Raw genomic sequence first — 13,723 nt, 5'->3', positions numbered from 1 at the left:
AAACCAGTGTTCCTGGTGTCAGACCTTTGTTAGGCAAATACTATTTCCTAAGCATTTCTGTAATAGCACGGGAGGCTTGCAGAGTGTATTTTGGTATAGAGAGATGCTTGCAGGTAACAGCCTACGATGAAAAGCATGACATGAAGCATTAATACTCCTTTAAAAAACCCCAGTTAATATATTCGCTAGCAAGGTAAATAATTTTATAGAACTGCATTAAAAGCAGGTGTTAGGTGATAGAAAATAGGAGCTGAAGTGCTTCATTCTCTATGAATGATTTTTTTCCTATTTCTTCAAAACACTGCGTTTAGAATATTTCATAAAAAGGGGATAGTTTGTCTAAAAAATATGAATACCTAAGAAGTCTATCATTTGCTAGTAATGTATTACATTGTCAAAACTTGACAGTATTTTTGTTTAATTTTTCATCATTAATAATGTTCACTACTTTTGCTATTGTATTTTCATAATAAGTTGTGTAAATACTTGATTTTTCTGGGTTCATGAGGAGTGTTCAGTATTATGTTTGAACCACTAGCACAGTGAAGAAATGTGTAAATCAAAACAATATAATTTTCTGTGGAAAATAAAAAACCCCAAAAACATAGCAATGGTTGAACTTTTATTTTACTAATTCACCCTGACAAGGAATTTTAAAACGTTTTTCAGTCAGATTATTTGGTGTAATTATGCTTCAATATAATTTTACTTTTTTTTACCTGTTTAGTGAATTCTGTGAAATCTTCAGTGGAAGAAAGTGGAATAATTGCTGAATTAAGCTGACAGTATATTACATACAAACTCTGAAATCACTCCTGTAAATATGTCAATTCATTGAAAAACTGTATTGCATATGGTAGGTGAATGTGAGCATAGCGTTGTACAAAACACTAATGATTTTTTTTTTTTCTTTTTTCTTTTGATATAGCACCATTGAACCTCTATATTTCACCTATGGAATCTTATTTGCCTGTGGCTGCTCATTTGCGTACCAGCCATCCCTGGTCATTCTCGGGCACTATTTCAAGAAACGCCTTGGACTAGTGAATGGCATCGTCACTGCAGGCAGCAGCTTGTTCACTGTGTCACTGCCTTTCCTCTTGAGAGTTTTGCTCTATTCTGTTGGCCTATACAACACCTTGCGGGTCCTGTCCATCCTTATATTTATTCTGTTCCTGGCTGGCTTTACGTACAAACCCCTTGTTTGCAATGCCAAAGACAAGGAGGGAGGAAAGAAGGGCAAGTTCAGATTTCCTCCTGGAAAAAATATTTGCAATTTCTCCGTTTTCAAAGTTCTCAGTTACCGAATTTGGGCTTTTGGTATTCCAGCTGCACTTTTTGGATACTTTGTGCCTTATGTTCACTTGGTAAGTGTGCGTTTCTTCCTATGTGTGATGTATTTAAAACTACAGCAATGTTTAAAGTGCAAGTTATGTCGGGGAGAAACACAAAATTAATTTTGATGTTGTATGCCATTAAGAGGGCTCCAATCAAATTATTAGTTGAGCCTGTTAAAATTTTACTTCTTTGTTCTTAATCTAAGATTTAAGATACTTCAACCATGAATACAGGCGTTTGAAAAGTATTCTGTACTATTCCAGAGAGAGTTCTTTATTTTGGTACTCAGATGCATACATTGCCAGTAATACTTCTGTATTTCAGAGGAACAACAGAAGGAGTAAATAAGAGAAAATTGATAAAACCTCTAATTTTTGTTCCTTTTAATTGGAGTACAGGTGTTAAAATCTGCATTTTTAGGGTAGATTTTATTGACTGTTTTCCAGGTTTATTAAAATACTTCGATATTTCTCTCTCAAACTTTAGCGTTGTAGTTTACCACTACAGCACCAATATAACTGATCCTGTTATCCAGTGCTTGTAGCTGCTGATTCAGCTGTTTTTTGTTGCTTTCTACAGTAACCGATAGAGCCTTAGCTTATGTTGATAGAGAAGCTTTGTCAGCGATTTCTTGTACATGTACTAAAGTTAATTTTTTTCCCTGGCAGATTTTTTTTTCTGTAGTACACTGTTAATCTAAGAAATTTTGATGCAAATGGGAGATGCATTACATGAAGTGTATCTGGCTGACAGTCGTTGCACTGCTTTCTTAAATGGTGAATTATTTTTGAAAGGCTTCCTGGCGGTGCTGTCTAAACTGAAGGGATACAAACCAGAAGACTTAAAAGGGAAAGGGGGAAAAAAGCCCACCACCTGCAGTGGGATGCTCTATTTAGACCATCACAAATCCTCATATTCAAAAGTATTTGATAAAGAGCATCAACTAGTAGAACTAGTACCCACTATGAAAACAGAATAATCATATTAATATTTATTACTCATCCATGATAGAACAGTGAGATTAATGATAATAAATATCTTGAATTCTGTTGAAAATCTTCAACTACTTAAAAGCCCATGGGTTTGTATGCAATATAGCAAGTGGTGTCACTGCTTTCTGGTAATACATTGGCTAGATTACTGACTCTGCATCAGATATTTATTTTAAAAGTTACCTTAGGGTGGGCACTGGTTTGTTTTTGAGCAGCCATAAACTGACTTTTATTCATGGCTAGTTGTTGTTACTTAGTTTTTAATCGTGTAGATCTTATTCTGTAACAGGGCTAGAATATTTCAAAGTACTGTACAATTGGATTACTAAGCTATTGTGACATCTTATGTTGTTTCTCTAAGTTTTGTAGAGATGTTTTGAAACAAAGCAGTGTTCAGACAAGTAGCAGAAAGGAAGTGTTGTAGGGAAAGCTATTGGATAGATCGTCAATGATTGTTAATGCTTGCAGAGAACTGAAGAATAAGCCTATAAAAGCAGTCATACAGAATGTCTATAATGCATGTATTTAACAAAAAGCTTGTAACTTTTTTACCAAGATGCTTGTACAAATGCTTCTTGTTTCTAGATTGGACTAAAGCTGCTGGTTGACTTATACAGGCCAGAACTCTTTGTGTCTTTTTTGTACATTATATAATTTCCCTAGTGTGACTTCACTCCTGTTGAGTGCTTTTCTTTTTTCCCTCTATCAGACTGGCACAAATACTGATTGTACCAGAACAGGAAAACAATTTGACCAAGGCTGTTTCTAGTATAATGTTTTATAACACTCTAAACCTATTCCAAAGTACAGTTAGAATCTAATATTTTAAAGATTACCTCAAAATTATACTAATTCCAGCTTTTTTTGTCTCTCTGAGTTTCAGAGGAACCATTTAGCTTAACTCTTTATAACATAAAGTTTTTCAATGGAAGTCAGTTTCCTTTGTATCTGACTTTTGAGAGGCTCTTAGGAACTCTTCACTGACAAATTTTATTACCAAAACCCCCTCCTGAAACCCACAAGTTTTTGTTTTAATTTGTTTCAAAGTACTCAATTTTACTGTATAATTCTATGGTCCTCCTGTAAACCAGGGAGGAAAATCTTCATAAACAATACGTAGTAAACTCCCACTACTTTTAAATAAAACCAGTCTAAGCAAGAAGCTTAGCTTTCATTCTTGGCTTTGCAGGTAGCATTATTAAATGGAAGATAGCTTGATTTTTTTCTTTAATCTTTTAAAACAACTGATTATTTATGATTCAGATTTCTAAACAAATTTTAATTTAGTTAGATTTCAACATACACAAAGAATCCATGGAGGATTGGAGTACAATTTGACTTTTGTGTTATGTACCCAGGACTCTTGACCATACTCTGAAATGTTTAAAGCCTAAGCCAAACTTCGATCAGTGAATATGATAAGAAACAGTATGAATTGGAATAAGACTTCAGGTGTTTATTTAAACTGATAAGAAACTATGTAGGTACCATCAATGTCAGATTTCTGTTTGCTTATATATACATGATCCATTAAGTACTATGTGAATGCTCACTAAGCTTAACATACGAATAGTTTAATAAAATAATCTCTAGCTTCACTGATGTTGAAATAGAGAATTAGAACTTGAATTTCATAAATAGCAGTATTTTCACTTCCAGAATATGTAAGATTTTTCTAATCATGAGTCTTGGATAACTGGTCAGGATGAAAAGAATTTAATACCTGCAAGTCATATATTTAAGATTATTTTATAAGTATTTTGTATGTGATTACCAAGGATGGATGTATCCTCAGTAGCAGAAATCTTTGTGACAGAAAGCAGGAGTTTGAACTGCTGAATTGGAGGATGCGGTCACAGAACTAACAATAAACTTGCTGCTTGAGGCTTAAAGCATGAAATGTTCTCACAGCTAAACCCACCATTTCTGTAGTTATTTCTACACGAACCTAAACTCACTCAAGAATTTAGGTCTGCATTTAAAACTAAGCAAACACTTGCCCCTCTAACTCAAATTTAATAATTTCAAAAAGAAGGGAAAAATCTTTTTAATTGAAAGAGGTATTTATTTTTATGAGAACGTGATAAAGTGAAGAACCATAGCATTAACTGCTGGTGGGCAACGATTTATGCTGGGGGGACTATTTAAAACCTTAGAAAGTCTTTTACGATGCCTGTTGATGCCAGTCTCTGAGACTGTGGCTCTGTATTTGAGAAAGTGAATAGATCAGTGTTCATGAAAGAACAGCATGGATTCTGCTCTTCAACACAGATACTTCAACTCCAGTAGATAGCTCTGGACTTCTTTATCCTAGTTTTGTCTGCTTTTGATAAAACCCACATTTTTATGTACTTCCAGAAGTACATAGAAGTACATAATTCCAGATGAGTCAAAGGCCATAAGAAAAAAAAGACACCTTCTTGCTGGTACATCTATCAAACCAGGGATTCATTTTCAAAAGCTGAGTAAAGTAAAGTTACTCCTGTTCCTTTGTTTACTGTATTTTTAAAATTGTGACAGTACTGGTAAAGAGATATGGTACTTGGATAGGTGACAGCTTGCTTTATGCTAAAACTCTTGAATTTTTCCCACTGTTAGAGATGGCCAACAATAGCCTGACTGCGAGAATGGGATACTGGTTGCAAGTGCCATAAGAAAAAACACATATACATGGAGCCTTGTGCCCACAACTCTTCCCTTAGTCCTGGTTCCTGTACTTATCAAGCCCCATTTTTCCCATCTGGGAAGGCAGTTTCTGCTGTGGTGTGGGGATGCTCTTGACCCTGTGATGAAACACAGGTGCTACAGGCCCTACTGTTTAGGGTTGCTGTGTGTCACCACTCGGGTCTGTGGTAGCTGGAGGTTGCAGACTTGGTGTGCTCCAGTCGCTTTACACCAGCTGGTGTCTGTCATCTTGGCACAGCGAAGGAGCCCCTGAGGTCCCAGGCAGGGTCTCTGGGTGATTCTGAGGCCAGCCCTGATTTCTGTTTGTCTCTCGTGTTTGCTGAAGCATTCTGGAAAGGAGGATGCAAGTTGTGAAACTTGTATGTAGTAAGAAAGAAAAGCTCATTTTTGGCTTTGGAATAATAGAATTAGCCAGGTCTTAGCAATTTTAACCAGCTGCACTGTATTTGCTAGATAGAGTAAAAGCGATTAAAACCAGAGAAAAAAATCAGCTCATGAGCTAGCCTCTAACTAAAATTAAACAAGTAAACAAATTAATTATACGGCATGCTAGATAGGATTCATATGGAGGAGCTGGTAAGAATTACCAGTCCCTGACTAGTAGATATCAGAGGCATGCAAAATAGACATAATATTCCTTTTGTCTTTTGCAGGGGAGAACAAAAAAGGGAGACCTTTTATTTTACCAGTTTAATTGGTGTCAAATTCCACTAGTAGGTGTTCCATTCAATGTGATTTCAGGGGAACTGGAGTGTGAGAAATACTATAAATATGTTTTGACTTAAATTTTATTACGTAGTTTTAGCATGAATTCAGATTGTTGAATAGCAAACTGATAATTCATAGGATTACTAAATCAAATGGTTGTTACTTTTCTCAATTTTAAGTCGAGTCTAAACTGCAGTGATTGAGAATTTATTGTTTTGATGTCTCTCTAAAATAGGCAAATAGCCAAATAAGTCTAGTTTAGTCCGTTCATGTTTCAATTGTGAGTCCACAACAGAAATCTGTCAGATTAATGCAAAATGGTCTTTCCAAATTGTTTTTAAGAAGGACTATCTCACAAAGAACTGATTAAGTATATTTGAAAGAAAGTATACTTAGTCTCTGTGCTTCTGGTCTTGTGCTTTGTCTGCTAATAAACATACAACTTCTGTTTTTCAGGCATCACAGTCTAATTTTAAGTGTGTTGTGCTGTTCTCTCTTACCCTTTTAAAAAGTATGTACTTAATCAGGACCATACATCCTTAATTCTTCTAAGTTTGTTAGGTCGATTCTGTTAAAATATGATATAAGATCACGTTAGGTCACAACTGAATGGTAGACAATGCAATAAAAATGTATATTATAAAGTTTACCTTTCTAAGTCTAAATATATTTTTTTTTACAAAGAAAATGCGTATTCTTAGAGTGGACAGATCTACTTGAAAATTAGGCTTATTGTTTCAATATGGCTATAGGCTTTTGTATACAAAGCTACCCATTAATTGATAAGCAATGTAAAAGTTATCACACAGACTGTACTCTTCAAACTTCAGAATAGCTCAAGAAAAATAGATTTAAATATTTCTTACCCTGCTTTGCTGCCTATTTCTTAATTTACTGTGTAAAACTGACTTTTCCTTTTGATGCTTATCCATGTTCATATTCCATGGCGGGTACATGCTTGCATATGTAGAGATTTTTGGTTAGCAGTAGCTATATGGAGTGCATGTGTTCTGCGTCTGTGTGCTTCACATTTAAGATGTGAAAAAATGGTGTGTGCCTGGCCACTTTTTCCAGCAACTTCCTTGGGAGAATCTGTCTTGAGAGACAGGTTTGAATACTGGATTTATTCTCCTCCATAGATAGATACTGAAGATTCAGTGTCTCGTTGCTTCACTGAATCTGCATGTGCCAGGGATAGGTTCAGCTGGACCTACAAGGAACAGGGAAGTGAGGCTGCAGACTTAATGCTTGGAAAATATAGGTAGATACTGCTGCAGGTGCTAGAAACTGCCACTGAGAAACAAAGCATCATCTTGGACTCTGCTCTAAGACTTTCATCAAATGTAGTGGAAAAGAAAATGCATCTCACAATGAAAAGTAAAGAGGCTTCCAAGTAGCTGGCCAGCTAAAAGGTATTCTGAAAAGATAGAACTGCCCTGGGACCACAAACTCTCAGCCTCTGCTGGCATCTTATTTGAAAATACCCGATTCGTTAGCTCTTGTGCCTTTTCAGATTCTTGGGGAAACTTTGTAACAATGAAGCAGAAGGTTTAGCCTCTAAATGAGCCTGGCTGCCAGCAGTTGACACTGTGTAGCTGTTTTTCACTGGGAAATAATAATATCTGTAGTGTATATGTTCTCTGAGGTGCTGTGCTTTGCTGTATGAAAACCAGGAGTACACTATGTTTGGCAGAATTAGGAGAGCATTCCTTGCTCCCGGTGGTATTATATGTTGCATGAAGGTAACCAGTTTAGCTGCCTTCTCTTTTTATAGACCTTAGGAATGTTTGGGAAGAAGTGCCGGTGATGACAAGCATTCTTACCAGGCCAGTAATCCCCTGCCCTGCTCAGTCCACGAGCAGCTGTGACTGAGTGCCTTGCTGTGTAATACTTTGGAGAGACCACTTGGCCCATTTTGACCATTTGAGTCAGCATTACCCAGTGTGCCTAGTCATCTTGGGCTCTCTTTCATTTGGATGATCTTTCCAGTTCAGTTTGTTTCCTATTCATTACGTCCCATGGTCTTGCAGCTGTCCTTCCAATGATATCTTCTACAATAGGAAGTTTCCTGGGAAATAGGAAATTACTCACTTTCATCTCCAAAAAGTGTAGGTTTGGGGAAACCTGTTCATCTGCAAACTGAAGTTAAATGTAATTGAGAGACTAGTTCTTATGTCTTAACTTTCAGAATTTGACATTTCCATTATATTACCACATGTGTGAAGTTCCTTAGCTTGTGTTAGGTCAAAACCATTAACAATACCAGAGCGCTGTCATTTGAATTACTGGCAGCTCTGAGGATTTTAAGCAAGTCTCTGAGGTAGCTGACTAATACAGATAGATCTTCTCTACAGAAAACATGCAGTGGTGAAATATTTAGAATCCCGATCAAAGCGCTCAGTAGGGTTTTTAAACCCTTGGAAGTCAAACCTTTTCCCTTGACATAATGAACGTTATAGTGGCCTCTTTGGTTTCCACATTTGCAAGGGCGTACCTTTTTTGCACTAAGTTCTACAGCCTGTTCAGGCTTGCAGATCAAAACACAACAGTGAAAATGTATATCGTGCCACATGCCAGCCTACATCTGTGATCTCATATGGGCTGCTGAAGGTTGGCCCATTCCACAGGCAGGTATTTTATTAATGAAAAAAAAGTGAAAAATAAAAAAGCTTCTGCCTTCTTGAAATTCTAGAAAAGTTTCGTAAGTGAGGGGACCTCCTTTTGACATCCAAGGCAACTAGTTCACTGGAGGAAGCTCACTGGTTTTCATGATAGATACAGTGCCCTTAAAATGTAAACTGTCTTTCAGAACTCGTGAATCTGTTCTCTAGAGAATCTCTCGGCTTAAAAATAGCTATGGGCAAAACTGCAGTTTTCTCTTAGAGAGAAAGGTCGTGGTCCTTCTACTGTATAGGGAAGCTATAAAGCAGAGTATTTCAGATATACCTCATCAGAACAGATGATGGGCACTTAAAGGCTAAATCATTTAGGCAGTCTGCTTCTCAGATGGAAGCTAAACTGCTTCAAGATCTTCGGCATCCTAACACGACCCACATTTTTGTTCTGGGGGGGGGGGGGCATGGAGATGGTTGGAATTTCTGTAAAGTACTTTGTTAGTCATAAGAACTTTTTAATGCATATAAACAAACTCATTTTCTAGGCTGTATCTCAAAAGCAGACAGCGCAGATAAATATTAGTCTGTCCTCTGTGTGGCTTAGTCTGTCTCCAGATCTTCTGTTTGTTACTTTGAAATTGCGAGGTCTAGTGCTATGTCCACATAGCCTGTCCTCAGACAAAAAGATAGTGCTGTCTACTGGTCTATACTTCCGATCTTTTGCTGGAACATCCATTTTGTCCCTGTTCTCTAGCTAAGAAAAGTTGTCTCTTTTTTTTTTTTTCACGTTAGAAACAACTTAGTGAGCAGGAGGACTTGCTGATATGGTGTGGATTTTTGTTGCCAGATTTGATGCCCCTCCTTCCCCTCTGTAGTGTAAGATCCTTGCCTTTGTGTGATTTAAGTATTCTACAACTGTTTTATCACCTTGGACTGCCTTCTTAAAATGAACCAGGATGATTTGTCCTTCAACTCTGCTCTTTACCAGCCAGCTATTTTGACTTGTCTCTATCCCTTTCTCACTCTATATCAATGATGTGTCTTGTTTTGCTTACTAAGAGATCAGATTCTGCAGTGCAAATTCAATGTTCGAACCTTTGTCCCCTAGAACATGTGCCAATAAAAACTGTCTTCCTGTGCAATCAACTTGGAGGAATGAAGAGCCAAGCTCTCATGAGACCCTCTGTACTCACAGTTTTTCTAGGAACTTACTTGAAATTTTTGCTGTGTACTATTCACTTCCATATACTCGGTTTCTGAAAGGCCTTATTTATTCAGGACAAAACAACCTCTCTATTCTGCCCATTCAGAAAAATAGCCATTTTCTACTTGTAAACTGCACCATCCCCAAGCAAAAGCTTTGGGTTATTAAGAATTATACTGAAAAATATGAAGGGTATAGAAACCACCCAACATGCTGTAGGCAGATCTGAGCTGCTCTATCTGGATAAGCTGTATAGGATAGTCAGGATGTATCTCACTGCAGTAGTTGACGTTCTGCCCATCAAGACTCTCGGCATCATCCATAATGTTGCTTACAAATATTTTCGTAACTCTTCAAGCCCCACTACTGATGATGTGTTCCCTAAATATTGTCAGGTGTGACATCTCGAAATTGACTCCTCATTTGAGAAACCGGTGTTTCAGTTGCTGTCCTTGCAAGAGTGGTCATCTCCACACAGATGGTGGCAGTTGCTTTGTGTTCCCTGCAGTGGGACGCGCATCTGCTCATGGAGCCATAGTAGAAAAGAGTTATATACCTTGCAATAGATAAGCTCTTCAGGTTGTGCATTCTGTGTACACAGGCTTAATCCTGCAGCTCTCTCCTCCCTTTAAGTCCTATGCCCCCGGATTCCACAGTGGAGATAAATAGAAGCACAGATATAAATTTTGTCCTTTATGTCTGAGTGCATAGCATAATGAAAAGTATGATGTATACTGTATGGACTCTAGTAACCAAAAATCTCTAAACTGAAATATGCATATGCACAGTAAAGTGCGTACACATAGCACATCTTGAAGAAATTCAGTTCTTGTACGGTAAGTACTGTCTCTATTTTGTGAACCACTTGTATTATGTCATAATTTTGCTACTTTTAAAATGTGTAAAATAATGTTTGATATCTAATTGGTATGTCTGGATTTTTTTACTCAAACTGGAAAAAAAATCAGCCCTCCATCACTACATTCCCTTGCTCTTATGGGCTGCTGTTCAAGAAACCCGTTCATTTCTTCAGATCTCCTACATCAGTCATTTGTCTGACGTCTGCTACATCTTTAATTTCTCAGAATCTGCTGTTAGTCTGTTTTGTAATGATAGGATAATATCTTTTAAATTATGTCCAGTACTAACAGATAACTGTGTGTCAAACAGATATTTCTCTATGCTGTAGATTATCAGAAAACTGTAGGTATAGCTGTCAATTTTAGCACTATTAACTTTTCTCATCCACTTAATCTGCCATATTTCTGTCTCCAATGGAAGGCTAACGCTGGTTTTGTAAAGGTCCAATGTGATTATTAAGCGGATATATCTCCGAGATTCCAAATCTTCAGTGGCTCCCCATGCTTTACTTGCTTTTCTAATCTTTGCATTTATCTCCCTTCAGATCTCAACATCTGCTGCAGTTTGACTGCCCAGGTTAGTGAAATTTTCCCCCTTTATCCACCTTTGTAATTACCCTGTGCACCCATTTCTTTCCCAGTATTCCTCAATGTAGATCTGGCAGTATTTATCCTGGCCTAGATTGTCGACCTTTGACATTGGGGGTGGTGATGGGAAAAGAAATAAATTATTTCCTACTTTATACTTCTAATTGTTATGAAAGCATATTTAAACTATGTTTTCCAAATAAGTACTGGAGAAGAATAAAAATCATAAGTACAGAAAGAGTAGCAACTGAAAAGAATAAACCAAATGTTTTCTGTTTTTTTTTTAAGAAGTAAAAGTAAATGAAAGTTTACAAAAAAATACTTTAGGTAGCAGGTGTACTCAGGTACAAACAATAAGATGATGTTGAAAAATAAGAGCAAAGCAGTCTTCCTCGGGTCTGTGCAATACTAGCAGATTGAAAGGTCTGAGTTACATTTATGATTTCCTTTGCATCAGTCTCCAACAGCACACTAGTTAATGTATTCTTGCATAATACAAACTATTCTAATAGCAAACAGAGCATATAGTTCAATGTCAGATTAAATTATAAAGTGTATGGTCCTAAGCATCTTGACCTGGACTGAACTCTTGAAGCTCCACATGTGTCCAGAAGCCTGCGATTATAGTTGATTTTTTTTTTTTTTTTGCTATCTTCATACAGAGTAAAGAAAACTAATCACCAAAATTAAGAGAAGACTCTTTCTTCACTCCTATGCAGACCAGTTTGTGTCCAGTTTCTGTTCCAGGAGCAGCTGCATAGGAACCCTCTTGGGTTTTTAAATCCTGTTCAGAATTGTCAATTTCTCTCCATGTAGTTTGAATTTTCATTTCAGGAAATCCTGGAACCTAGCTCTTTCCATTTGGCTGCCAGTAATTGTCAAGCTGTGAATTATTTTTCAGGTTCTTTTCTGATGGTGTAGTTAAAATTTGTCATTACTATTAAGCAGAATATTTCCTAGGAAAAGAGAGGTTGTTTTGGATTGCTTCAGGCAGGAAAGAAAAGTGACCATAAATGTATGTATCCTGAGTAAGGGCTGTATCTCTGTATGAGGAGGGGAGATTATCATATTTTTGTTGTGTTTGAAATGAAAATATGACTACTTGATTCAACTTCTGGGCCCTTGATCTGGTAGATTTTTGGCAGTATGTTTGGGACTTCCATCTCCAGCTGAGACTCTTGGGTGAGTTTTCTTCTGTGTTTCCCAGTAGAATGAGACAGGCACTTCACATAGCTCTGTCAAAGCTGAGGGGATTATGAGCATGGACACAAGTAGATCTCTAATATTGAAGTGTAATGGATGCCCTCAGAATTGTGGCAGCTGAATAAAGGTTTAAGAATCAATGTTTTGATTTTATTCACCAAATTCCTGTGGTTTAAGGAGTCTAGTCCCAAGAGACTTGATAAAAGTAGCACAAATTCTGTTGTGGAGTTGGGAAGTCAACATCTCTTAAAAGATGGCAGTAGCATTGTAATATGTAGGTAGATGAATGAATCTCTAGTTTATTAAACAGTTAACTCGCAAGTTAGTTGCTTATTGTGGTGAGAAATACAATCTTTATGTTTCTAAATTTTAGAAGGCGCTATTGTAATAATCTGCTTTCTTTTCACACAAACGAGTCATACAATCTTGTCTGGTAATCTTATTGCTAATTCTGTTGCTGAGTTGTAAAATTTACTTAAGGTGATAGTGTTATTTTGTAAAATGGAAACCCATCCTTTTGTAAAAGCTATTCGTTTCAGCTAATTACTTCCACTGATGCAAATAAACATCTATTTTCATTCTGACCCTAGTCCAGCTTCCAATGTTTCTCTTTGCCTTTGTCATCCTCCTGTCTGAGTAGTTACAGAATAGGAGTGCTCTCCTGCTAAGTTCTTCAGTATGGCAGCTTCCAGAGACCTTGAATCTGTCTCATAGCTGTCTTTCAAAACATTTTTCAAGCTGAGGCGTACTCATCTCACTTGACTTGAAGACCTTTAATTTGACTGACTAGTCCTTGTGGTCCAAAGAATAAGAAGCTTCTTCAGAGAGCAGTTTGGCACATCAGGGTCAGGCTTCTGAATTGCCTCTCAAAGAATCTTTTTTCTTCTCTTCTTTTGTGTATCAGTTAGGAAGACTAGCTGGCTAAGGCAGCATCTTAAGTTCAGCAGTGAGAAGACATCCTTTTGTGACATGTAGATGCTGTAGTTAACACAATATTCTAATAAAGATTTTGTTTATTGTATTATAATGATGTTAGCACTTCCCTTTTTTTCCACTCACTTCTTCATTTAATGAGTTAATACACAGTTAGTCCCACTTGTCCCCCCATACAGTCAACAGCTTTGCTGAACTGAGTTGTTAGAAGCGAAATATGTGCTTTCTATACAATTTATTTAATATTTCCAGCAATGTCTGATTTGGGCAAAAATAAGGAAGGAAATGAGGTATTTAACTGAAGTAACTATAACTGCTAACAGTTCTTGGTTTAAAAAAAAATTTTTGGTAGCATATCTTTGCACTTATTTCTGGACAAATAGCATATGCTGTTATATTCCTCTTCTCAGTGTTCTTTTGTTTCTGTTTTTAAGCTAGGCTTGTGAAGTTTGACCTTATTTGTTTTGGAAGTCAAGGCCAAGGCATTATCATCATTAGACAGAATAGTACAATAGATGTATTGTTTTTTAAAGTTGAACACTAAACTGGATGTGTAGCAGCAGATTTGTATTTAAAATTTTACTGAAGTATGCTAAA

At 36.8% G+C, this 13,723-nt stretch overlaps 1 protein-coding gene across 2 annotated transcripts in view; it reads left to right on the top strand.

The window, feature by feature from the left end:
• Window positions 1-13,723, top strand: part of SLC16A10 (solute carrier family 16 member 10) — a 79,413-nt gene that overhangs the window by 47,116 nt on the left and 18,574 nt on the right. For both annotated transcript variants that reach the window (XM_075414204.1, XM_075414205.1), the window contains exon 3: window positions 929-1,367. In XM_075414204.1, the coding sequence (XP_075270319.1) occupies window positions 929-1,367 (439 nt within the window). The remainder of the gene's footprint in view (window positions 1-928; window positions 1,368-13,723) is intronic.

This window comes from Opisthocomus hoazin, chromosome 2 (assembly GCF_030867145.1).
Source record: "Opisthocomus hoazin isolate bOpiHoa1 chromosome 2, bOpiHoa1.hap1, whole genome shotgun sequence".
Classification (NCBI taxonomy): domain Eukaryota; kingdom Metazoa; phylum Chordata; class Aves; order Opisthocomiformes; family Opisthocomidae; genus Opisthocomus; species Opisthocomus hoazin.
This window is presented reverse-complemented; position numbering and strand designations above follow the sequence as displayed.